Genomic DNA, 24,450 nt, shown 5'->3' with positions numbered 1-24,450 from the left:
GATGGGGTTTTGCCATGTTGCCTAGGCTGGTCTCAAACTCCTGAGCTCAAGCAATCCACCTGCTTCAGCCTCCCAAAGTGCTGGGATTATAAGCGTGAGCCACCAGGCCCAGACTCTTGCTTCTAATGTAACTGCAGGCTCCTCCCTGCTTCCGGCCTCCTCCCTCTCACAGCTGCCAGAGTGACCTTCCCAAAGCACACACGTGATCACAAAACCCCCCTGCTTCAAGCCCACGGGTGGCTCCCCGGTACCCTGGGATAAATTCCAAACTCAGCCACGCCACAAGGCCTCCCATGCTCACCAAGCCCCTGCTCACCCCCTCAGCCTCATCTCTAACTGCCCCCTCTGGCCCCTGGGGATTCAGCTTGCTTGCTTCCTCCACCAGTCTGACCTCAGTCCTCCCTCCCTCTGTTGTCCCCTCCTCAGGCTTCTGTTCCATTCCTTAATTGGGATCCTGGTGGTGAAAGTGCATTCTAAAGCGCTATGCCCCATGGGGGGACTAGGGAGAGTGTTTCTGAGTTTCCAGGCTTCTTCCACACTGAACATATGGTACTTTCACACTCAAAGTGCTTTTCAGGTTGCTTTTGACATAAGACAAGGCCATCAGTTGGGGAGGTGTATTTAAGGGAAACCAGAGCTAGAGACAGGTTTTAGAGGTATTCATCAGAAGATATTTCTGGACCACTTACTGTGTATCTGGCCTTGGGTGCTGGGCATAGCAAAGGCAGATGCAGCCTGAACAAATAGAGAATTGGCTGGCCCTACGCCAGATTTGCTGAATTGGAATCTCCAGGGAAGTTCTCAGGTGAATCTTAGAACTGGGTAAGTTGGAAAGCCCTAACCTGATTTCATTTGTAAGACATATCCAGGATAGGCAAATCTGTAGAGACAGAAAGTAGATTAGTGGTTGCCTGGGGGTAGGGTGGAGAATATGGAAGCGCAGGGATGACAGCTAAGGGGTGCAGGGTTTCTTTTTGGGTTGATGAAAATGTTCTAAAATTGTGGTGATGGCTGTGCAACTCTGAATATACTAAAAGCCATTGAATTGTACACTTTAAGTATTTATTTATTTTTTTGAGACGGAGTCTCACTCTTCACCTAGGTTGGAGTGCAGTGGCATGATCTAACTCACTGCAACCTCCGCCTCCCGGGTTCAAGAGATTCTTCTGCCTCAGCCTCCCAAGTAGCTGGGATTAGAAGCATCCACTACCATGCCCGGCTAATTTTTGTATTTTTTAAGTAGAGACAACATGGGGTTTCATCATGTTGGCCAGGCTGGTCTGGAACTCCTGACCTCAGGTGGTCCACCTGCCTTGGCCTCCAAAAGTGCTGGGATTATAGGCATGAGCCACTGCGCCTGGCCAAATTGTACACTTTAAATGGTTGAATTGCATGGTAGGTGCGCTAAATCTCAAAAAGAGCTGTTTAAAAAAAATAAAAAGGCTGGGTGTGATGCCTCATACCTGTGATCCCAGCACTTTAGAAGGCCAAGGTGGGAGGATCACTTGAGGCCAGCCTAGGCGACATAGTGAGACCACCTCTTTAGCAGGGCATAGTGGTGTGTGCCTATAGTCCCAGCTACTTGGTAGGCTGAGGTAGGAGGATCCCTTGAGCCCAGGAGTTCAAGGTTACGGTGAGCTATGATCATACCACTGCACTCCAGCCAGGACAACAGAGCAAGACCCTGTCTCAAAAACAAAACAAAACACTTGGACCAAGTTCTAGAGGGAAGGCACCCACCTCAGACCTGGGTGGTTACCCAGTAAAATTGTCAGCATATATTATGAATGTATGTTCCAGAGGGTACAAAGTAAATAAGCAATTGCAGGCCAGGTGCGGTGGCTCACGCCTGTCATCCCGCACTTTGGGCGGCCAGGGTGGGTGGATCACCTGAGGTAAGGAGTTTGAGACCAGCCTGACCAACATGGAGAAACACCGTCTCTACTAAAAATACAAAATTAGCCGGGCGTGGTGGCACATGCCTGTAATCCCAGCTACTCGGGAGGCTGAGGCAGGACAATCGCTTGAACCCAGTAGGCAGAGGTTGCGGTGAGCTGAGATCACGCCATTGCACTCCAGCCTGGGCAACAAGAGTGAAACTCTATCTCAATAAATAAATAAATAAATAAAATAAGCAATTGCAATGAAGTGTGATTAGTCTTATAGAAGGGAAAGCGCAGGCTCCTGTGACAAGAGCAGGTGGGCATGCAGCTTGCTAAAGAAATATATGGGCCAGGTGCCGTGGCTCACACCTGTAATCCCAGCAGTTTGGGAGGCTGAGGCGGGTGGGTCACTTGGGGTTAGGAGTTAGAGACCAGCCTGGCCAACAAGGTGAAACCTCGTCTCTACTAAAAATACAAAAATTAGCTGGTTGTGGTGGCGGGCATCTGTAATCCCAGCAACTCCAGAGGCTGAGGCACAAGAATTGCTTGAACCTGGGAGGCAGAAGTTACAGTGAGCAGAGATCGCGCCACTGCACTCAGCCTGGGCAGCAGCGCAAGACTCCATATCAAAAAAATATATATTTAGGGCATTTAATTGGGAGGATTCTGATGGCTGGGATGTGGGTACAGAGGAAAGAGTAAGGATGAGGCTCTGTTATATGGCTTGGGTACCTGGGAAATTGGTAACCCCTAGAGCTGTTGGAGGAGAAACAAGTTTTGAGAAGATGTTGAATCTGATTTTGAGCATGTTGAGTTTGAAATGCCCCAGATGTTCAAAAGGAAGTGTCCAGTGAGCAGCTGGATGTGGGGATCTGGAAGCAAGGTAAGAACCATGTGAATGATTGGCATGCAGCCTCAGCATGTGGATGGAAGCCAGCAGAATGGGGAGGTCATCTAGGGGTATGTTTTGAGAGAGGAGGAAAGGGCCTAGAATGGAACCCTGTGGGGCGATTTTTATTTTTTAAGTAGAGACAACATGGGGTTTCACCATGTTAAGACATGCCTGAGGAGGAGGAGAAGGTTGTAAGGAGATTAAGAGGAGATAGCTAGAAATCTAGGTGTTGCGTATAGCAATTCAGCTGCTCTCAGTCAGCATTCACTGAGTGTCCATATGCCCTGGGTGTATCTGGAGACAAGTGAGACAAGTGAGACTTGACCCTTGACATTAAACTCAGAGTAGTGGCCATCACCCAATTGCCATCAACCTTCTGAAACAAGAGACCCCTTTCTCGCAGGCCAATGTCAGTCCTATTTTCTAAATGATAGATTGTGCTTCATTAGCGGTTTATATGAGGCACTGGAGTCCTTCCCAAGCTTACCCTCCTGTATCACCCAGGCCCAGAAAAGCCAGGCCTTGCAGCCAAGCCAAGAGCCTTCTGTCCATGGGAGATGGATGGCCTGAAAGGGACACTCCAGGATTGTCTGGGGTGGGGAGGGGGGTATGGAGGGAAAGGAGGGTCATGTCATATGTCTGGGGTTCAGCAAATTGTACCCACATACCAGGCACAGAAACATACAAGGAAGGCACCCCCGCTCTGTGGGCGAGACAAAGCAGCAATCCTCTTCCCACATGCCAACCCATCTTTTTCTTTGCCTTCACAAACGTGCCTTTTTTCTTTCTTCTTTTTTTGGTCCTCTGCAGCTTGGAATACATGAGGAAGAAGAGTGGGAGACAGGAGGAAAGGTAAGGTTGGGAGAGGGCAAGAGGAAAGGAGGAGAGTAGAGGGAACACTCCATCGATTGCCAGCACAATAAACTGTATCATGGACTACTTCAGCCTGGCCCCTGTTTTGCAGTGTGCGTGGAGCAGTTTGCTCTGGGCAGAGTCTCAGAGATGATGGCCAAGGCGACTGTGGCCTCAATGGACTTAACTGATAGGGCACTTCTCAGTGTGTCACAGGCCTTGGAGGCCCACTTCCATCTGTCCCCTCAGAGGCTGGGCAGACGCTTTCCCTGCCCTGATACCTTTGACTCATGATGGTATCGTCAACTGCCCATCACCTGGGGCAAGGGGCTCCCAACTGTCCTCAGTCCCAGACAGCAGGAACACGTGCCTCCCTGACCCACATGACAGCAGGGTAGGGGGTGGGAGAATGCTATGGGCAGGTTTGCCCTGTGGGAGGCCCCTGTGAGGCAGAGGGGGTCAGGAGAGATACAGAGGTGGGAGAACAAGGGTTCTCCCTGCCCCTCCACCATCTCAGGGACCTGGGCACGGGCCTGGGTGTAGGAGGCCATCCAGCCTGCCTTCAAGCCACTGATGGAGAGAGGCCGACTGGCTGTCCTGGGGTTGATTCATGCTGCTCTGAGCCAGATAGGCATCATGTGCTTCACCTGGCTGTGCTCACAGTGCCCTCATTCCAGCTCCTGTCCCCTTCCGATCCTCACACCCACCCCTGGCTAGAGCTGAATACTAGGCTCTGGCCTCAGGACTCTGCAGAGCACAGAGTCTAGGGTCTGTCCCTTCCCAGCATTGGAGAGCAGGGATTCTTAGTGACAACTCCAGTGGACCCCTTGGCTGGGATGATGACATTTTTCCATCCTCCATTTCTTGCCCAAGCCCTGCTCTCTCCTGTGTACTGAGCTGTGAGCTCATGCAGGCTTAGTCACCCACATCTGCACTTTCCCAGGACCTGGTCAACCAGTGTTCACTTCCTCTTCCCCCACCATGACAGGCTATGCTTTTGATGCAGGTGGATAGCCCTGCTCTACCAATGGGCCTCTTGTGGGGGCTTCAGGACTGAGGGCTGCTAGGGGCAGTTCTGGGATTGCCGGCCTCCTGCAGGGACCCCTGGGGCAGGCCCCAGCTGTGGCCAGCCTTGGGTGCTGGCCGGGTCTCCATCATTTGTTTGCCTCCTCTGCCCCATGCTGCTCCAGCTGACCACCCCAAATACTGAGCTGCACCATCCCGTGCCACCCTTCGTTACCCAGAGAGCAAAGAGCCGTGCCAGTGTGCAGAGGGCTGCCTGCCTGCCCCTGCCCACCCTCGCCCCAGCGTCTGGAATGAGCCACCTGCATCCACACAGGTGCTTCCTGTGCTTCTTCCTGTTGCCGTTTTTTCTGCTCAGCTTGGCTTCCCCAGCAGGTGGTTAAAGCCCCAGCCAAACCTCTTCATACCTAGCTCTAAAACACTGGGGGGCAGGGCTCCCTGGGGATCTGGGTCACCCTCCAGAGGACTGTTGGCACTTCACTGGCTCTTCCTGAGGGCAGGCTCCCCAACGTGACACGTCCTGCACAGGCCAAGCTGCTGCCACAGGTACTGGGACATCAGAGTGGCCTCAATGAGTCAGGGAAGTGCTGCATGTGCACCATCTCCTTGCCCCTGGATACTGGAAGTGCTGATGGAGAGGGGAAGGGTGGAGAGCCTGTTTCTCTAGCCACGGGTGTGGGCCTCCCTCAGCCCCTCCTTAGAACAGGCCTGCCATCCTGAAGTCCCACCCCACACTCCAGTTCCTCACGCAGGACTCAGCCTTCTGGGGTTAACACATTCACTGGCCAGGCAGCTCTGGGGCAAGGCGAGGCGGGGCAAAGGCAAGCCCTCTCCTGGGATCTCTGCTTCCTGAAGCAGCACAGGTTGGCCGGCTGTTGGGGATCACAGAGTTCAGGCACGTTTGTTATTACAGAGGGGGAGACGGCTGGGGAGGGAAGGGACTTGCTGTCTTGGGTCACAGGTTAGCCATCCAGGTCTCCTGCCTCCCAGGTCCCAGCTCTTCCCCTCTGCAAGGAGCTCCTCTCCCCTGCCATCCAGCTTCAAGGAGCTCCTTCAGCCCCTCTGCAGAAAGCTGCCCAGGCTGCAGAAGACCCAAACCTGGCATCTGCTGACATGGATCTGCTGCCCCCTGGTGGGCAGAAGCTCCAGCCACCCCGTGCCTCCTTTCCCTTCCTGTTTTTCCTTTCCCTTCCCCTTTGCTCCCAGGCCACAGCCTGGGATTGGCACCCTTTGGTGTTTTCTGGGCCAACTCCAGTTTAGCTCCACCTTGGGCCGTAGTTCCCAGGCCCAGGGTAGGCCCCACCTGCAGGCTGAACCACCCTTTTCCCCTGCTCTCTTCTCCAAGCCCAGTTCCAGCCTCTGGGCTTTCTTCCACCTGAATTTCCAGGGCAAGTGCACATGGCACTGTCACAGCTGCAGTGTGAACACACCAGTGTCAGGCAGGGCCACAGCCAGAGGGTGTTGGAGCAGAGGGTCAGGAGTGTACCAGGCCATGTAGGAAAGACATTTTGCTTTTTTATTTTCTGTAAAACTCTGTAAATAAAATACAAAACCAAGGGATGTGGCTGGGCAGTGGCAGGGTGGCCAAGCCCCAGACACTGATTTGTGGCAAGGGATGTGCTGAGCCGAGGCTGGGAGGCACTTGACTTCAGGCACTGATTCTCCAACCCCAGGGGCAACAGAAGAATATATTAGATTTTCATTGCTAGGAATCTGTGGGGGAGGGGTATCTGGAGCCAGCCCTTACCCTCCCTGCCAGTGCCTGGTGAGCCCTGAAAGTGGGGGGAAAGGGGCACCAGGAACCCATGGGTGAATAGTTTAGAATGCTGTGCTGGCCATGCTGCCAGGCCCAAAGATGCGGGGCAGGGCGTCCAGGGACTCCTCCAGCCGTCGATGGGCAGACTGTCCCTCTTCTCCTGTAATGAGTGAGGATGAGGTCAAGGGTGGCCCTAGCCCCATCCCACTCTCCCACCCCTGGCGCCATCTCTCCTACTCCCATCAGCCAAGATGTCCCAGATCTCCACCCATCTCTCCCATCCCCCAGCCTCACCACACTGCTGTAGGCTTTGCCGGGCAGCTTCCCTCACAGCTTCTGTGTCAGTTTGGCAGAGGTACACCAGGGGCTCAATGCCCTCGGGAGCCTGTCAGGGGAGGGAGCATTGAGGTGGGCTCGGGGGAGCAGATGGGAGGGTTTCAGGGGTGGGGGTGCCGGAAGCGGACAGAGGGGTGGGAGGGTTGGCAGGGGTCACCTTGATGCAGCCTAGGGCCAGGCAGCCAGCCACTCGAGTCTGCACGTCCTCATCCTCCAGCTGGTCCAGGAAGCACAGGAGGGCCTGTGGAAGGGCGGGAGGACAGACTTAGCCAGACAGTGGGAGTCCAGGACCCCAGCCCTCGCCCTCAAGGGAGCCCTGTCCAACTCACCCTCTCCCGGAAGGTAGGGCCCAGTGACAGGCTCCGGAGCTGGGTGCTGACAGCAGCCATGACCTTGTTGTTGCCATGGACGAGCAGGGAGCTGAGGGCCCGCAGCCCGTCCCTTCGCAGACGCCCCTCGGGCGCCAATCTCAGGGCCTTCAGCACAACAGCCTGATCATCCGAGTTCAGATTCCGCACCAGTAGCACTGAAAAAAGGGGATATGGTGGGTGGGTGGGCAAGGTGGCAGGGTGAGGAGCCCCCGAGGGTGGGGAGGGCTTGTCCTCATGTCCTCAGACCCAAAGAGGCCACTATGTGATCAGGGCCACCACCTCACCCTCCTCAGCGGTCTCGGTCACGTAGGCCTCCATGGTGGGGCTGTCCAAGGTTTCCACAAAACTCCAGAACTGGAAGACCGTGAGCTGCTCTCCAGGCCCTGGCTGGGGCCTTCTGGGCAGCTTCTGCCCCAGGGCATCCTCCAGGAACTTCACACACACTGCAGGAGGCAGTAGCATGGGCCTCAGAGTTTGGGTGAACACAGCTTTTAGAGGGGAGAGATGCTCCTATCCCAGGCTCAGGTCCAGGGGCCCCCTGTTCAAACCCCACCCATCTGGGTCCTTCTGCTCTAAGGCCCAAGTCTTTGCTGGTCTCCTCGGTGCCCAGTTCGTTTATCTGTGTGGGCTGACCTGGCTTCCCCGAGCTTCCTGTCACTGGGAATCTGAGCAAGGGTGGAAGGAGGAAGCAGCCCACTCACCAGCCTCAGCCAAGCCTGGCTGGCGCAGGGAGAGGCGGGCACCATACTGGTTGCAGAAGGTGAGAAGCACCCGCTCCACCGGGCAGAGGAAGCAGCTGAGTCTCTCTGTGCACTGGTCCCAGAAGGTCAGGAAGCCAGGCCGAGAGGCCGAGAACTGCACCACTGTGAGGGGGTGAGGGAAACCATCAGCAATAGGCAGGCAAGTGAGTACAGAGCATGCAGATGGCGGTAGGCTGAGGTAGGAGCTTCAAGGCAGATGGCAGAGCCCGAACCCCCGGGGCCTTTACCTTCCTGGGCAGAGCTGGCCGGGATCTCCCACCGCCTGCTGAACTCGCATATTGCCTCCAGTACTCGGGCTTCCCGCAGCAGCCGCTCCAGGGCCCATGCCTCCTGGCAGCGCAGGGGCCCAAATGTGCCCAGTTTCTGGAGAACATGGGTGGCCAAGTAGCTCAAGCCTCAGGGTAGGGCTTGGGAGGATCGTGCTCAGGGACAAGTCCCAGCATGCACTGGGGGAGGTTGGGGTTGCAGAGTTGGGAGATACTCCATTCAGCAAGGGCCAGATGCCAAGGGCCCTGGGGCACTGGGGTGTGGCACTCAGAGGAGGTATAGAGGACCAGGATGGAAGGGCAGGACTCCCTGGGGTTAGGGGTTACAAAGGAAGGGTGGGGGAACACCATCAGCCTCACCAGCAGGAGGCGACTGCAGTGGTACAGGTGCCGGACCAAGGCAGCATCCAGAGCTGGACACCCCGTGCTGAGGGGGCGGGCACTGGGTGAGTCTATGCTGTCCTCAGCCCCAGCCTCCGGGCTGCTTGGAGGCCTGAGGGAAAAATGGGGTCCACCACCCCACAGGCACACATCACCACCTGGTCACCAGCGTTTATTTTTATTAAGCTTCCCCCATGCCAGAAAGGAAGAAGATGATGCACCAACAGCAGACAGTGGGGTAAGTTCATGGAGGATTTCCAGAAGGAGGAAGGGGCTGGGACCAGCAGGTGGTAGTAGGGATCTCTGGAGTCAGTCTGCGCCATGCTACCTCCAGCTGGGACCACTGGGGATGGCATGGGTAGGAGTAGGCTGCAGGCGGGATGGTTTATGACAAGTGGACTGCAAAGGGTGCAGGGCATGGGGCTGTAGCCTGGGCAGCAGCAGAGGAAGGAGGGACCTGGCACAACTCTCAACTGGGAACCAGCAAAGGCCACTCCAGGACTGATAGTTGAGGGGCCAGGGCCTCTGGGAGAGTCGGGGTTGAGAAGGAGTGGGGCAGTGCTGGGGTCCCAGGGTGCACGGCGAGACACTGAGAGAGCTCCTTAAAGGGCAGGTCCAAGGTGAGGCCAAGGGGAAGAGGAGGGGCTGGAGGCACCCAAGCTGATGGGGACCGGCAGGGGAGGCAGACATTGCATAGATGAGGAGGGCGGTCAGAAGCACTGGGGACACACGTAGGGTTGGAGACATGGGCATGAAGGACATGGGAGGGATGGACACAGGTGCACCTGCCAGCAACTCAGTCCTCACATGCTCCACCTGGCCCTGCCTCACCTGTCCTGTCCTTTGACTTTCTCCCAATTCACCTGTTCCACCTTCCCCTGGTCCTGCCTCACCTTTTCCCTCTCACCTAGCCTCACACTCATCTTGCCTAGCCCCCTCACCTGTCCCCAGGAACATCATTGTCTTCATCTTCGTCTTCATTGAGGAAGCTGAAGCTCTCCAAGGCATGCTCCACAGTGATGCTGAGACTGGAGGCCCGGCTGCGAGTCAGACCTTGTCTCTGCTGAGGTTGTGAAGGGCATCAGAGCGGCTGCCGCCCCCTGGCTGCCCTCCCTGGTTGCCCTAGCCCAGCCCAGCCCTCCTCACCATGAGCAGACTCTCTAGGCGGGTCACCTCCTGCTCCAGGCCCTGCAGCTCAGGAAACTGGCCACGGTAGTCATCCAGGGCAGCCATTAGGGCCCCCAGTGCCTCCTCCAGGCTCCTGTCCCCAGACCCTCTGGCTGCCGTTGGGACTGGGGTCTGGACAGCCATGGCCAGGCTAAGGTCTGAATGCTGGGGTGCAGGGGTTGGGGGTGAGGGAGTGGGGCTTAGACTCTGAACCGTAGACTCTGGGGGATCTGGGGCAGGGCTTGTGAGGGGTTTCCTACTGGAATGGGCAAGACTTGGGTGGGGAGTTCTGGGGGCCATAGGGTCTGCCTGAGTGTAGGAATTGGAGACTGGGGGACTACAGGGAAGGGAGTCAGTGCCTGGGAGGGTGGGGTCTGAGTGTTTGGAGGGGCTGGAGAGGGTAGCAAGTTCTAGAGAAGTGGAAGGGCTTACATTTATAAGGATGGGGCTTGTGGTGGGATGGGTGGGGCTTGTGGTAGGATGGGTGGGACTTGTGGCAGTCTGGACTAGGCCCATACCACTGGGGGTAGGACTTGTAGTGGTGGGAGGTGACATACTGGTTTTGTGGGTGGGACTTGTGGGGGTATGGGTGGGGCTTGTGGGGGTGTGGGTGGGGCTTGTGGGGGTGTGGGTGGGGCTTGTGGGGGTATGGGTGGTGCTTGTGGAAGTATGAGTGGGGCTTGCTGTGGTATGGGTAGGGCTTGGCATAGTGTGGGTGGGGCTTGTGGTAGTCTGGACTGGGCCTATGATATTGAGGGTAGGGCCTGTAGTAGTAAGGGTAGAGATTATGGGCTTGTGGGTGGAGCCTGTAGTAGTGTGAGTGAGGGGGCTTGGAGCACTGTGGGTAGTGGTAATGGCACTATAGGTAGAGCCTGTAGTGGTGTGAGTGGGGCCTGGCAGTTCTGAAGGGCCAGAGTCTGTGGACTTATGAACTGAGTCTAGGTGTGCAGATGGGGCAGGGTCTGTAGATGTGGGGACAGAGCCTGTTGTACCGAGGGTGGAGCTTGTGGCAGAGTGGCCAGGGTCCAGGGCAGGAGGAACAGGACTGGGGTGCTCTCCATGGGTGGGAGCTGGGTGTGTAGGTGGGCTAGGTCCCCAGGCTAGGCTTTCTGGGCCAACGGCCTCCACTGAAGCCTCAGCCAAGGCAGCGTCTACACTAGCCTCACTGATGTGGCTCAGAGTCCGACTGTAGGGTGCATGCCCATTTGCCAGGACTGGGGCCACGGCCCCCTCCTCATCCAAGGGCCCAGAGCTGAGGGTCTCAGGCCTGCGGAAGGCAACTTGGATGGGAAGGGGCTCGGGCTGCTGCACCAGGGGCCTAGGGGCTGATGAGTGGCGGGCAGTGCCTGAGAGCTGTGGGCTGGATGAGTCGTCTGAAGATTCGGATGACAGGGACCATGCTGTCCCATTCTCCAGCTCCTCCTGCCGTCGCAGCATGTTCTGAGAAAGAGGAGAGGGCATTTCAGAACCACCCCCAGGGAGCCTCTGGGGGATGGTGAGGCCTGGACCTGGGCTATGACTCACATAGAAAGCCTGTTCCCGAAGTGAGGGTGTGTCCGGTGGGCTCTGGCTATAGGTGGAGAAGCGCTTGGTGACTGTGGAGGCCTTGTTGACAGAAGAAGCAGCTGAGGGCTGGTCATCCTTGTCGAAGGGGCTGGGAAGGGAAGAGGCTGTTGGCAGGTGCCACAGCCCTCCTGGCCCTCCTCCAAGCCTCTCAGCCCCACCAACCTCCATGTGACTTCCAGGCTGAGCTTGATGGTACCAAGGTCATTGATATCCACAGCCACAACCTGGGGCAGGGCGGCAAACAGGTCCTTGGTCTCACAGGAGACACTGCCCACAACCACATGGTTGGCCAGGCCCTTCAGTTCTGTCACCTGTAGCCAAGAGTGCATGGTCGGGTCACAAGGGTGCAGGGGCTATGAGATCATGGGAAATCTGAGGTCTGAATTTGCATAGAACTTATAAAATGGTCATGGGAGGCTGAGGCAGGAGGATCACTTAAGGCCAGGAGTTCAAGACCAGCTTGGGAAACATGGCAAGACTCTGTCTCAAAAAAAAAAAAAAAAAATTTTAGCCAGGCATGGTGGTGCACCTGTAGTCCCAGCTACTTGGGAGGCTGAAGTGGGAGGATGGGTTGAGCCCAGGAGTTTGAGACTGCAGTGAGGTATGATTGCACTGCTGCACTCCAACCTGGGTGACAGAGTGAGACCCGCCAACTCCTAGATAGATAGATAGACACATGCATGCTCATGGAGCCATGGATGCTTGAAGCAGCCTGGGAGCATGGGAATCACAGAGGTCTGCATGGTAGGGTCACTGAGGTCATAGAGGTCACAGCCTCATGGGAGCTTAGGAGGTCAAATATTCACAGGGTCAGAAGATCATGAGGAGGTCACAGGGTCAGGAAGCCATGATGTCCTAAGAGTCACAAAGATTGTTCCTCTCAGGGCCACAGAGATCATGAAGGTCATGGAATCATATCTTCACAGGGCTATGGAGCTATGAGGGGATCACAGGAGTAAGGGACTCAGGGTAATGGGGGTCACAAGGGGTTCACAGGACCATGGTGGCCTGCCGTCCTGGGCAGAGACATCACCTTAATAGACAGAAATTCCGTGAGTAGAGGGAGAAAGATGGTTTCTTCACTGTCCCACACCTGCTTTCCACTACCCTCAATTCGGCCCCGTAGTTTCCAGCGCTGACGCCCATATTTCATGCAGATCTGGGGGAACAGGTAGGATGAGGCAGCCTAGGTGTTGGGACCCTACCAACCCAGCCCTTCCCTGCACATTCTCATACCTCATACTGATCGCCCACACACAGCCTGGCGAAGCCAGCCAGCCCTGAGAGTTGGAGGAGAAGGGGAGAAGTCGGTGAGCCATATTGGGGTTCTTCAGCATACTCCCTCCAGCCCCCCACCTGCCCCCACAACTCAGTACCTTTCATTCGGAGATGAAACTCGCCCAGCTGTGCCTCCAGCTCGCTCTCCAGCAGACACATGCTCTGGGAGGGAGGGGCAGGGACAGGAGGGGGTCAAGAGCCAGCCACTAGCCCTGCCACACCCTGTGCCTCTGCCTCATGGGCCCCCATCCCTCACCTCCGTGTACTCGCGATGCCCCCGAGTGGCCTCTGCCAGGCTGTCCCGGGCCTCTCGGCTTCCCGGGGACCCAGTGGTGTAGGCACGGACCATGTTGTAGGCACCATCCCGGAGACGCCGCTGGACACAGTATGCCTCATACAGCTCATCGATCTGGGAAGGTGAGTGGGGTGACAGTAGGGGGACTGAGACTCACCTCTGGGGTTACTCACCCCTGAGGTTGCTCACCCAGGGCCTGGCACCACCCCTCTTCTCCCTATGATATCCAACCCCCCACCCCACTCTGCACACATGCTGCACTCGTACCTTGCTGGCATGGAACTCCAGTCGTCGCAGGAAGCGTTCAATGGACTTGACTTGCTGGGGGAGAGGTGAGTCAGGAGGGGCCTGAGGCCCAGGGTCCTTACCCTCCCTGTGAGCCAACCCCTTCCAGTACCATTCCATGCATACTCACCTTGTCCAGATCATACAGGAAGCCCTGCAGGGGTGGGGAGAAGGGGCAAATATTTAGGAGGGATGAGGAGGACTCCAGCAGAGGCACTCAGACTCGTCACAGCTCCCCTTTCTCACACCAGAGTCCACAAGCACTCCTGTCACAGTAGCAACTGACGCCCCTTCCTGCTGGTCTAGCCCTTGGTGGATGCTGGTAGCACAGATCTGGTCCCTTCAGCCCCCTCCAGGACCCCTCCTTCCACCTCTTCCCTGGGATTCCTTTTCCTGCAGCCGCCTGGGGAGAGCTCTGTGCTTCCTTGTGCAAGGTTCCCTCTGCAGGGGAACTCCCATCAAGCCCCGGCAGAAGTGTTCCCTCCTCGGGGAAGCCCTAACCTCTTCCCAAGAAGCACCATGCAGCAGTACCACTGCTCAGTACCACTGCAGCAGAATCTCCTGCTGTCCATGTCTGTAGGGGTCCCACCTACCCCACTGGAAGCTCCTGGAGCAGGTACTGAGTCCCAAGCAGAAAGTATGCACAGCAAAGTTTGGGGATAGAAAAGCCCCTCAGCCTTTCCTGATATCCCCTTTTCTACTCACACCTGAACCAGATCACTTCAGAAAATAGCCCAGATATCACCCAGGGCTGCCCTTGCCCAGCCCTCCACACCAAAGAGGCAAAGGGCATCCCTACCTCCCGCCACTCACCAAGCGGGAATTCCTCTTGGACTCCCTTATCTGCCCCTGGAGTTTCTCTTGCTCCTGCTGGTGCACTTCCAAGTAGGCCCTGAGGAAAGGGGCGACCACAAGAATGAACTCGGCTCTCCAGCCTCATGCTGCCCAGGGTGCAGACAGCAGGGAGAGGGCATGGGGCTGGAGAAGGTTCCTGCTAGCAGGATGCGGGCTTGGGGAGGGATCCCGGGACAGGGCTGGGAAGAGAGGAGCTGCTCACGTCAGGCCCCGCTTCAGCGCCGTGTACACCAGGTCCAGCCGCTCGGGCTGCGGCACCTTGGCGGCTGGGTGAGCCACGGAAAACATCCTGGACACTCGGGAGAGCGCGGGGGGCTTCCGTGGGGGCCCCGGCGGGCTGAAGACCGGGAAACTCCTGAAGGAGAGGCTGTCCTCAGAAAGAGGAGAGCAGGAGTCCCCCAGACTCTCACTACGCACCCCCAGACCCAGCCCCATCTGACGCCCTTTGACCCCACCAACCCTGCGCGGCCGCGTACCTGAGCCCCCGCTCGTGGCTGCCGAGGACGCCTGCGAAGGACTGGCTCCTATTGACCCGGGCGCTGAGCAGGCGGCGCTGCGGCCGCACCGACAGGGACATCATAGAGTGAGTCCGCGCGGGGCTCCCTGCGGGTGATCGGGGGGGTGTCCAGTACCAGTCGGATCCCCGAAGCCCTCTCCCACGCAGCGGGATCCAGGGCTGGTGCAGGTCTTTCCTGTCGCTAGGCACAGCTGCCCCAGCGGGCTCCGGCCGGGTCCGCCTAGTCCCGCCGACCGGGGCACTAATGACAGGACAGCCGCAGGCGACTCGGCCTCGGACTCAGCGTGGCCTCGGCTCGGCCCCCACTTCCTGCCGAGGTGCGGGCTCCGCCTGCCGCGGGGCAGGAAGGGGGGTCGCGCGGGGACCCTCCTCCGGCTGGGAAGGGGCAGGAAAGGGGCGGCGCGCGCGAAGAATGTGCGGAAGCGCCTGTTTACCCGGGGGCGGGGCAGCCTCCCCAGCCCTGCCCCCGATGCCCCCGCCAAGGGCACCCGGAGCTCGGGGCCCCCCACCCCGGGAGGCCAAGGAGGTCACGGGGCGGGGCGGGGCCACGCTCGGAGCCCTGCGGAGCTGCCCGACAGGCCCAGCCGGTGCGGGTTTGTCGCCCGCCCCCCGCCTGCCAGCGTGACCTGCTGCCCCCAGCCCCCACCGGCCCCGGCGTCCCGGCGCCCTCCAGGCAGGGGGATTCCCAGAGCTGGGCGCGATGCCGAGAAGGGCCCCGCCCCCTCCTCTTTCCTGCGGCTCCCACCTGGAAACTGAGTCACGGACGTGCGCCTCCGCCCCGGCATCGGCGGGGAGAGCTCCTCGGCAGACCCCCACCCCGCTTCGGCGAAACACGCACTCCTGGCCCCCAAACCCGGCCTGCTTCCCCTGGGGCCAGTCCCTGAGCTTTCGCAGCCCCGAGCCGGGTCCTACCTCTCTTCTTGGTGTTCATGGTGGGTCCGGGACGGCCCCCGACCCGCGCTCGCCCCCCGCGGACCTTCCGGCCCTGGCCACTTCGAGCCGCCCGGCTGGGCTCCCGGCTCGCTCCCAGCGGCTCTGGCTCGGCTTCGGCTCCTCCCGGCGCCGCCCCCCGCCCAGTTCCTGCCGCCTGACTCAGCCCGCCTGGATGGGGCGGGACCGGTGACTGGGGTTCCCCTCGGGGAGGGGACCGACGGGGGGTGAGGGGTCTGCTCGGCTGGGGTCAGTAATGTGCGTAAAGGGATTTGAGCATGGGGATGAATATGAAGGGATAGAATGGAGGCGCTAAGTGGAGGAAGTATCAGACATTAGAGTAGGGGGCTTAAAGAGTCGCTATTGAGGCCGGGCACAGTGGCTCACGCCTGTAATCTCAGCACTTTGGGAGGCCGAGGCGGGCGGATCACGAGGTCAGGAATTCGAGATCAGCCTGACCAACAAGGTGAAACCCCGTCTCTACTAAAAGTACAAAAATTAGCCGGTCGTGGTGGCGCGCACCTGTAATCCCAGCTACTCAGGAGGCTGAGGCAGGAGAATCGCTTGAACCCGGGAGGTGGCGCCACTGCACTCCAGCCTGGGCGACAGAGCGAGACTCCGTCTCCCCCAAAAAAGAGTGGCTGTTGAGCAGTGCTAAGGCTGAACACACAGAGGGCTGAGAGCTGGGGTTCTAAGTGTGAGAAGGTGGATAGTAGGGGGCTGAAGAGTGGAAAGATGGGCTAAGGGTGCTGATTGGAGGGGCTGTGCCAATGGAGGGCGGAGAGTTAGGGCACTGATCACCAGGAGACTGAGGCTGAGAAGAGAGGCTGAAAGTGTGAGGCTAGATCCACCCCATAGTGTGTGCTGCTGCGCCAAGAGAGATGCAGAGAAGGAACTGGATGCAGAGTCCCACAGCCCCATGCACCACCCCATCCCTACTCCCACAGAGGGAGTGCTCAGCCTGAGCACTCCCCTCTTCCCAGGACCCAGGGGAAAGGATCAGGTCTGGCTGCCAGCCAGGGCCTCCTCCCTAGTCAAGCTGCATCCTAGGCTAATGCCCCATCCTTCCTGCCCCCAGCTCACATGGGCCTCTCAGGTTCTGCGTTCCCATCCTGACCCCCATCCCCAGTACCTCTCTTTTTTTTTCTGTGTCTCCCAGGCTGTAGTGCAGTGGCACGATCTTGGCTCACTGCAACCTCTGCCTCTCAGATTCAAGCGATTCTCCTGCCTCAGGCTCCCAAATAGCTGGTATTACAAACACCCGCCACTATGCCTGGCTAATGTTTGTATTTTTAATAGAGATGGGGTTTCACCATGTTGGCCAGGCTGGTCTCGAACCCCTAACCTCAAGTGATCAGCCTGCCTCATTCTCCCAAAGTGCTGGGATTACAGGCATGAGCCACCGCGCCCAGCCTATCTCTTCTTTGAATATCCCATGTCCACCTCTAGCCTGGATAGATGCCACCATGCCCATCCCTCCCTTGACCTTGGAGGGGCTGGATGCTCCCCCATCCCATAAACACTCTTGCTCCTTGAGGCTCAGTTCTCCCATATTGTGCTTACTTTCTCCCCAAAAGGCTGGGTTGGGCCCAGGGGTCTGCATTTCCACAAGTTCCCCCTCCCCCCGACAGATTCAGATGCAAGAGGTCCAGGGACCTCAGTTTGAGATATGTTATTCTCCCCTCCTCCTTGAAGGTGAAGCCTGGGTACCCTGCACCCTACACTGGTGAACTGTGCATTCCCATGGATTGCCTGCCTAACGCTGGCCTCTCTGGTCCCTTCAGCCATCCCCAGCCTTATCACCTGCCTTTGGAATGCCCCCTTCCTAAACCACAACCACACTGATGCAACCCTCAGGCTTTCCATCACCCCCACCTCACCTGCCTTTTACCTGAGACCTCTGGCCCCTTGAGCCCTTGCCCATTTATTCACCTATTCACTGAGTGGCAACCTTGTGCCAAGCATGTGCCAGTCACTGAAGATACAGCCCAGAATTTCACAGACACCACCCTGTGCAGAGCTCACAGTCCGCCTCTGCTTTCTTTTTTTCTGCTAGCTCCCTCCTACCTTCTCTTCTGTACCTTCCCTGCACAGCCTCCTCCCCAGCCTGGATCCACAGCCACCATCCCATCACTTGCCTGCTGCAAGTATCCTCAGCACTGCGTGCCTCTCTCCCAGCTGGCAGAAACCAGCCCTGGGGAACCCAACTCCTGGACTTCTCTACACCTGCACACAGGTTGGCAGGAGTTGCCAGAGGTCTTGGCACAGCAGCCTGGCTGGAATCACAGAGCAATCCTCAACCTTGGCCAGGCCCTCACTGCCCACCTGGCAAATCCTCAAGTGTGACCCTAGTCATCTTTCTCCTTTTGGGGTGTTTCAGACTTTCTCCACAAGTCTCAGACAAGCTCAAGTCACTCCCACATGAAAAATAAAAACGGGCTGGGTGTGGTGGTTCATGCCTATAATCCCAACATTTTGGGAGGCAGAGGTGGGTGGATCACTTGAGGTCAGGAGTTCGAGACCAGCTTGGCCAACACAGTGAAACCCCATCTCTGCTAAAAATACAAAAATTAGCTGGGCTTGGTCGTGCACGCCTGTAGTGCCAGCTACCTGGGCGGCTGAGCCAGGAGGATCGCTTGAACCTGGGACGCAGAGGCTGCAGAGAGCTGCTATCATGCCACTGCACTCCAGGCTGGGTGACAGCGGGAGTCTGTCTCAAAAAAAAAAAAAAGAAAAAGAAAAAAAGAAAACCCTGGAAACTGTCCAGATGCCTGTCAATGAATAATGGAATTACCACATAGCAAAAAGAATGAAAAATATACAGTGGCATGCAACAATATGGGTGGATCTGAGAGCAAACCCAAGAGAGGACAAATGTATGACCTTGATAATAAGTTCAAAAGCAAGCAAAACTAATCTATGGTGATAGAAGTCAGCCTGGGAGTCTCCCTCCAGGTGTTGTGACTGAAGAGGCCACAAGAGTCTTCCAGGGTGCTGGTAATGTCCTATTTCCTGCTCTGGGTTAAATTTCCTGATCCTATATGAGTGTGTTCTCTTATGAAAATGTACAGAGTTGTACACTTAGGACATACACACTTTTTGTGTGCCTATTATATTTCAATGTAAAATTGGTTGTAAATAATTACAAAATGTTGGGCCGGTGAGGTGGCTTACGCCTGTAATCCTAGCACTTTGGGAGGCTGAGGCAGGTGGATCACTGAGGCTAGGAGTTTGAGACCAGCCTGGCCAACATGGTGAAACCCTGACTCTATTAAAAATACAAAAATTAGCCAGGTGTGGTGGCATGGCCTGTAGTCCCACCTACTCGGGAGGCTGAGGCATGAGAATTGCTCAACCCAGGAGGCAGTGAGCTGAGGTCACGCTGCACTACAGCCTAGGTGATAGAGCAAGATTCTTTCTTAAAAAAAAAAAAATTACAAAAAAGAAATGACTCAGCCCAGTGCAGCAGCTCATGCCTGTAATCCTAGTACTTTGGGAGGCCGAGGCAGGTGGATCACCTGAAGTAAGGAGTTCGAGACCAGCCTGACCAACTTGGTGAAACCCCGTCTCTACTAAAAAATAAAAAAAATAAAAAATAAAAATAAATAAATTTGCCGGGCGTGGTGGCGCATGACTGTAATCCCAATTGCTCGGAAGACTGAGGCAGGAGAATCGCTTGAACCCGGGAGGTGGAGGTTGCAGTGAGCCAAGATTGCACCATTGCACTCCAGCCTGGGCGACAAGAGCAAAACTCCGTCTCAGAAAAAAAAAAAAAAGACTGCTTGTGGACCTTCTGTCTTTGTCCAGCTACCCCATTTCTTACTCCATCTTTCTCCTCTCCTTTCAAAGCCAAGTGTCTTGAAAAGATGTCTACCTGCATTTTCTCACTACACCCGCCTGCTCCTCTTCCCACCCTGGTCCAGTTTCTGTACCCACCACTGGACAAGGTCACCAGTGACCTCCCTGTTGCTGAACCCAGTGCCCATGTTTTATCCTTATCCTGCTTGATCTCAGCAAAGCTTTGGACTTCGTGGTTCCCCTCCTCTTCTTTAAGCCCTTCCTTCCCCTGAATTTCAAGAGACAATACGCTGGTTTTCTATCTACCTCTCTGGCTGCATATCTTACTTTCTCACAGAGGCCCCTTCTTTCCTCCCATCCCCGAATGGGCCTTATCCTCCCCGCCCTTGGGCTGTGCACAGATCCCGCAGCTCAATGCCATCTAAATGTTGCCAGCTTCCTTATCTCTCCTCCACCCAAGCCGCTCTTCTGAGCACCAGGCCTCTATATCCAACTGCCTGCTTGCTGCCTCCCCAGATGCTGCGTGCACTGTCATAGTGCATGCTGGGTTTGAGGTTCCCAAACCAAATTCACCACTTTCCACCTGACTCTCCCTAGTCTCAACTTCTCCATGACACCCCACCATCTATGTACCCCGTTGTTCAAGACAGAAACTAGAAGTCGTCCTGGATGTCTCAGTTAGCCCCTATGACCAGTCACCCCCTCCTGCCAGGTCACCCCCTCCTGCCAGGTCTGGCTCTTAAATCTCTCTGCAATCTGCCCCCTCACCTCTACCCCTATAGCCAGAATTCAGGTCCAAGCCATCACCAACTCTCCCCTCGAGCCCTACAGCTGGGCTTCTGATGAGCTAGAACCTTCCTGAGGGACTTCCTGTCTCCACTCTAACCTGCAATCATCCATTCATTATTCAGTAACAACACTGACCTTAAAATTGTAGCCACTTGACAGTGCCAAAAACTGTCCTTTATTGAGAGCATTCTATATGCCAGGCATTCAGCTTAGCAAACATCATCTCATTTAATCCTGGCAACAGCCTTATGGGGGTAAGTCCTATTAGCTCCACTTCGCACCTGAGAAACCTGAGGCTGTGTGACCTTGGGCAAGACACTTATTCAGCCTTTTGGGCTTCAGACACCCATCTGTAAAAAGAGGACAATAATAATAATAACAACAGCTATTTCCCAAGGCTGCTGGGAGGATGAAATGAGATCTCCTCTCATGAGGATGTCCCTCTATAGGAAGTGTTTGGGGAAGGGAGAATTGTATGTGGGGTAGGGACGTTGAGGTGGACTCACTATACCTAATTTTTTTTTTTTAAGACGAGGTCTCACGCTGTCACCCAGGTCTCAGTGCAGTGGTGTGTTCATAGCTCACTGCAGCCTTGAACTCCTGGGCTCAAGAGATCTTACTGCCTTAGCCTCTTAAGTAGCTGGAACCACAGGCATGCACCACCATGCCTAGCTAACATCTAACTGTGAACACACAACAAATACTAACTGCTATTATTTTTAACAGTCACACGGCCGGGCGCGGTGGCTCACGCCTGTAATCCCAGCACTTTGGGAGGCTGAGGAGGGCGGATCATGAGGTCAGGAGATCAAGACCATCCTGGCTAACACGGTGAAACCCCATATCTACTAAATATACAAAAAAAAAAAAAAAAAATTAGCCGGGTGTGGTGGCTGGCGCCTATAGTCCCAGCTACTCGGTAGGCTGAGGTGGGAGAATGGCGTGAGCCCGGGAGGTGGAGCTTGCAGTGAGCCAAGATCGCACCACTGCACTCCAGCCTGGGCGACAGAGCGAGACTCTGACTCAAAAAACAAAACAAAACAAAACAAAACAAAACAGTCACACAGGTGGTAAGTGTCAAGACCATGATTCAAACCCAGGCTGTCTGACCCCAGGACTCTAAATCTTTAATATCACTCTATTCAGACTGATGTGAAATAGCCACAGCCACTCTTGTCCCAGGGAGAAAGCCCAGACTCTCTAACATGACCCACGAGGCCCTTCAGGATTTGTCCTATCCCTCACATTCTTTCAACCACTCCTCTCCTCCCAGTCCCCTGCTTTCTCTGTTCCAGCAACTGAGACCCTCTCTCAATACCTGCAAGGTTCTTCAGAATCTGACCGGCAGCCCCCATCGCTCCTATTCCTTCTTCCCGCTACTCAGCCCCAAGTCCCTCTCCTTCCTCAAGTCTACCCTACGACTTCTTCCTCCAGGAAGCAGGCCCTGGGTTGGTTCCCCCTTTTTGACTTCCTCCCTCTGAACCCCGAGACCACATAACCCAGTTGTCAGTTCTCCTTTAGGGCCTGTCTTCCCACCAGACTGAACCTTGTGAGACCTGGGGCATATCTGCTTGGCTCACCACAGCGCTCTGGGGGTCCTGTAGCACCTGGGAGATGAAGGGGGGGAGCAGTGGGGGAAGCTGGGCTGCCTAGACACAGGAACAGCAGGTCCTGAGCTGTTTGTTGGTGGGGAGGATTTCAAGTCTGTGTCCATCCCAACTCCCCTACCCCACATGCAATCCTCCCTCTCCCTTCCCACTGGCTGATGGTATCGTATACCATCAACAAGTGGGGCTCTGCTCCCTGGGATGGTGCAGGGTGGGGATCCCCTGGGATTCTGGACTTGGAAACCGCTGACTGTTCCATCACTTTTCTCTCTCTGGTTGGCCCTCTGCTGCCACCATCCCCCGAGTCCCATAGGAACTAGGATGTCTAACTGTTGGTACAAATGACCATCATAATGTCCATCTGAGTGACCGCTTCGGGAGATGGGCGGGCAGGATTGCCCTTGCTGGGTGAGAGCAGGTAGGGAAAGAGCTGAACCCCTTGAGCTAAGGCAGAAGGGCCACCTCAACTGGTGGGGGACTGGCTGATAAGAACCAGGGGACTCTCTGGGCTCATGTCAGCCCTATAGTCTGTTCCCAGGATGGGAAATAACCCAGATCCAAGGTTCCAAAGGTTATGGGGCTTGCAGCACAGCCAGGTCAGGATGGCCGTGAGTGGAGCCCTGACCTGTCCGCATGGCCCCAGATCCTGCAGCCCCGCTCTACTTCCTACACACCAAGACTGGCACATCCGGGTGCGGCGGAATATCCCACCACCTGGGCTGCCCATCTCAGCACTGTGCCAGGCCAGCTGCCTCTCTGGGAGTCCCCGGGTCTAGCCCCGCCCCGCCCCGGGGCCGCTCCGACCGAGGTAAACAGAGGCTAAAAATAACCTGGGCAAGGGGCGGCTGCAAGGGAGAAGGGGGTCCCTTCTGAGCCTGTCCTTGTCTCCATGGCAACTGCCCCCAAACCCGGCGGCTGACGTCATCTCGCAGCTGCCCAAGCGTATAGGAGAGAGGGGGAGCGGCACGGCCCCGGACCCCCCACCCCGGAACCGGGCGGAGGCTGTCGGGTGGCCTCACTTCCTGCCGGCCCCCTCCCTGGTCAGCTGGTTACATTTCCTGGCCGCGCGCTGGGAGCCAGGCGGCCTCCCCCGGGCCAGGCCTGGCCAGGGCTGAGTCCGAGCGGCGGCGCAGAGGGGCCGCCGTGACTCACCCGCGCCCTCCCCGTCCGCTTCTCTCCAGCAGGACCCAGCCCAGAGTCCTGAGTCCTCCCCTCACCCGCACCCAAACCCAGACCTGGGGCGGCTCACCTTGCTCCTCTCTCCCGCCGCAGTCACAGGACCCAAGCCGGAGAGGGCGGTGGAAGAAGGAGCTATGCCAGTCCTCCTTGTCCCGCTGGAGTATTTTGTACCTCAGCCCCCAATTATCATCCCTCTCCTCCCTCCAATACCACGGAGGTGGGTGTCGCAGGGGCAAGGACTCAGATCTAATCCTCGCTTCTCCCAAACCAGCTGTGTGACCTTGAGAATACTACTAACCTCTCTGGGCCTGTTTCTGCATCTGCCAGATGGTCATAACCCTCCTCAGATGCTGTGCGTTGGCCGAATGCGGCAGGCCCAGGGCGCGGCCCCGCAGACTGCAGCCAGGGCACAAGGATTGTTACACGAGGCTGCGCACAGTAGGTGCTGGGGCGGCCAGCCTGGACACACGTTAGAACTGGCTGGGGAGGGTCTGTAGGGGAGGCCGGACTCAGGGCTCACCCTGGAGAGGAGGACAAAGGGTGCTGAATCTGGACTGAATCCGACCTCTAGCCCTGGTGAGCAGCCCCTTGCCCAAACCAGTTCTGCAGAGTGCCCAGGCCCGGCTGTTGCAGGAACCTTGCGCCAACCTCCATTTCCAGCGAAAAGCTCCGTTCCCCGACAAGGACGATCCTCTCCGGCTTCGGCTACGCCAGGTTTGGGCGGAGAGCCCGGCTCCAACCCAGGCTCGGTCACCTCGGGGCCGGCCACAAAGCCGCTTAGGCCGGCCCCTAGGGCTAGGAGGATTAGCTCAGCTCCTAGGCCGGCCCGCACCCTTCGTCGCCCCCTCCCCATTTCCAGCCCAGCCTCCCCTGCGGCGAAGGCAGCAAGGGCTCCCGGGGAGCGCTCGTGCCAGGGCCCAGGCTGGCGCCTTGAGCCCGCTCTCTGGCCTGGCCCACCCCAGCGCCCCGGGGCACCGGCCGCCAGGGCCTTGCCGTGGGAGGAAGGCAGCAGCGCCAGGCTCTGCAGGCCCGGAGGCGGCGGCTTTTGTGGGAGAAGCTGCGTTCTCCACGCCCGGGGGGAGGGGAGGAAAGACAAGGCGCGGCCGGGGTCCGGGAGATGGGGTGAGGCGGGACAGAGCCGCAGATCCCGGACCCACCAGGCGGCGCCGGCGGGGGGGGCACCAGAACCTCCGCGCCTGCTCCCCGCCCGGCCTGCAGCCCCGGAAACGGCGCGGACACTCACATGGCTGCGCTGGGCTGCGCGGACCTCGCGCTGTCCTTGCGCTCGGAGGTGCCCGGCCTGGTCGCGCCGCAGCTGCCGCTGTCGCCGCCGCAGGCGCCGGCCCCTCCCTCCGCCCGCCGCCCCGCCGCCCCTCCCCTGGCCCGCCGGGCCCCACCCCCCGCGCTCCCGCGGCTCCCGCACCCCTGGAGGCGCCCACGGCTCGCTCCGCCCTCTCGGATAACGGGGCAGGCCGGTGGCCCACGCAGCCCACCAGCTTGCAGGGAGGGCAGACCCTGGGAGATGTGAGGGAGGCTTTCTCACGCAGACCCTAAAACGGTGAGCGCCAGGGAGCCCCGCCTGCTTGTCCCCTCCCCAGATCCCTCGGGCTCTGGAGATCTTGCGGGCCCCCTGTCTGTGACCACCTGAAACAGGTCCTGGAGC

General features: G+C 57.5%; 1 protein-coding gene across 7 annotated transcripts; it reads right to left on the bottom strand.

Moving 5' to 3' along the window:
• Positions 1–6,145: 6,145 nt before the first annotated feature.
• On the bottom strand, positions 6,146–24,153 carry RIPOR1 (RHO family interacting cell polarization regulator 1). Of its 7 annotated transcripts, none has more exons than XM_055100335.2 (22): positions 24,031–24,153; positions 14,444–14,570; positions 14,170–14,322; positions 13,926–14,004; positions 13,243–13,266; positions 13,095–13,148; positions 12,789–12,941; positions 12,631–12,694; positions 12,491–12,534; positions 12,288–12,413; positions 11,417–11,565; positions 11,213–11,342; positions 9,668–11,128; positions 9,463–9,581; positions 8,501–8,633; positions 8,102–8,237; positions 7,815–7,976; positions 7,398–7,556; positions 7,072–7,268; positions 6,900–6,983; positions 6,701–6,791; positions 6,146–6,566 (listed from the first exon to the last, which is right to left on the bottom strand). In XM_055100335.2, the coding sequence occupies exons 2-22, from the start codon at positions 14,545–14,547 to the stop codon at positions 6,469–6,471; spliced, it is 3,720 nt and encodes a 1,239-aa protein (XP_054956310.2). In that variant the 5' UTR covers positions 14,548–14,570; positions 24,031–24,153; the 3' UTR covers positions 6,146–6,468. The 7 variants fall into 7 exon arrangements, with proteins under 7 accessions (XP_054956310.2, XP_054956308.2, XP_024781659.4 ...); XM_055100333.2 differs by having other exon boundaries at positions 9,463–9,584; positions 24,031–24,152; XM_024925891.4 differs by lacking the exon at positions 24,031–24,153 and adding an exon at positions 23,086–24,023 and having other exon boundaries at positions 9,463–9,584.
• Positions 24,154–24,450: the final 297 nt, after the last annotated feature.

This window comes from Pan paniscus, chromosome 18, assembly GCF_029289425.2.
Source record: "Pan paniscus chromosome 18, NHGRI_mPanPan1-v2.0_pri, whole genome shotgun sequence".
NCBI lineage: Eukaryota > Metazoa > Chordata > Mammalia > Primates > Hominidae > Pan > Pan paniscus.
Note: the sequence above shows the minus strand (reverse complement) of the source record. Positions and strands in the feature narration are given on the sequence as shown.

Bases quoted from the DNA above. Each gene is read 5' to 3' on its own strand.
- RIPOR1 (XM_024925891.4), bottom strand. From the start codon at position 23,122: ATGACCATCTGGCAGATGCAGAAACAGGCCCAGAGAG. The intron at 11,566-12,287 runs GTGATGTCTCTG...TCTTGGCTACAG, and splicing joins CGGAATTTCTGTCTATTAAG to GTGACAGAACTGAAGGGCCT. The intron at 8,238-8,500 runs GTGAGGCTGATG...CATGTTCTCCAG, and splicing joins ACTGCAGTCGCCTCCTGCTG to AAACTGGGCACATTTGGGCC.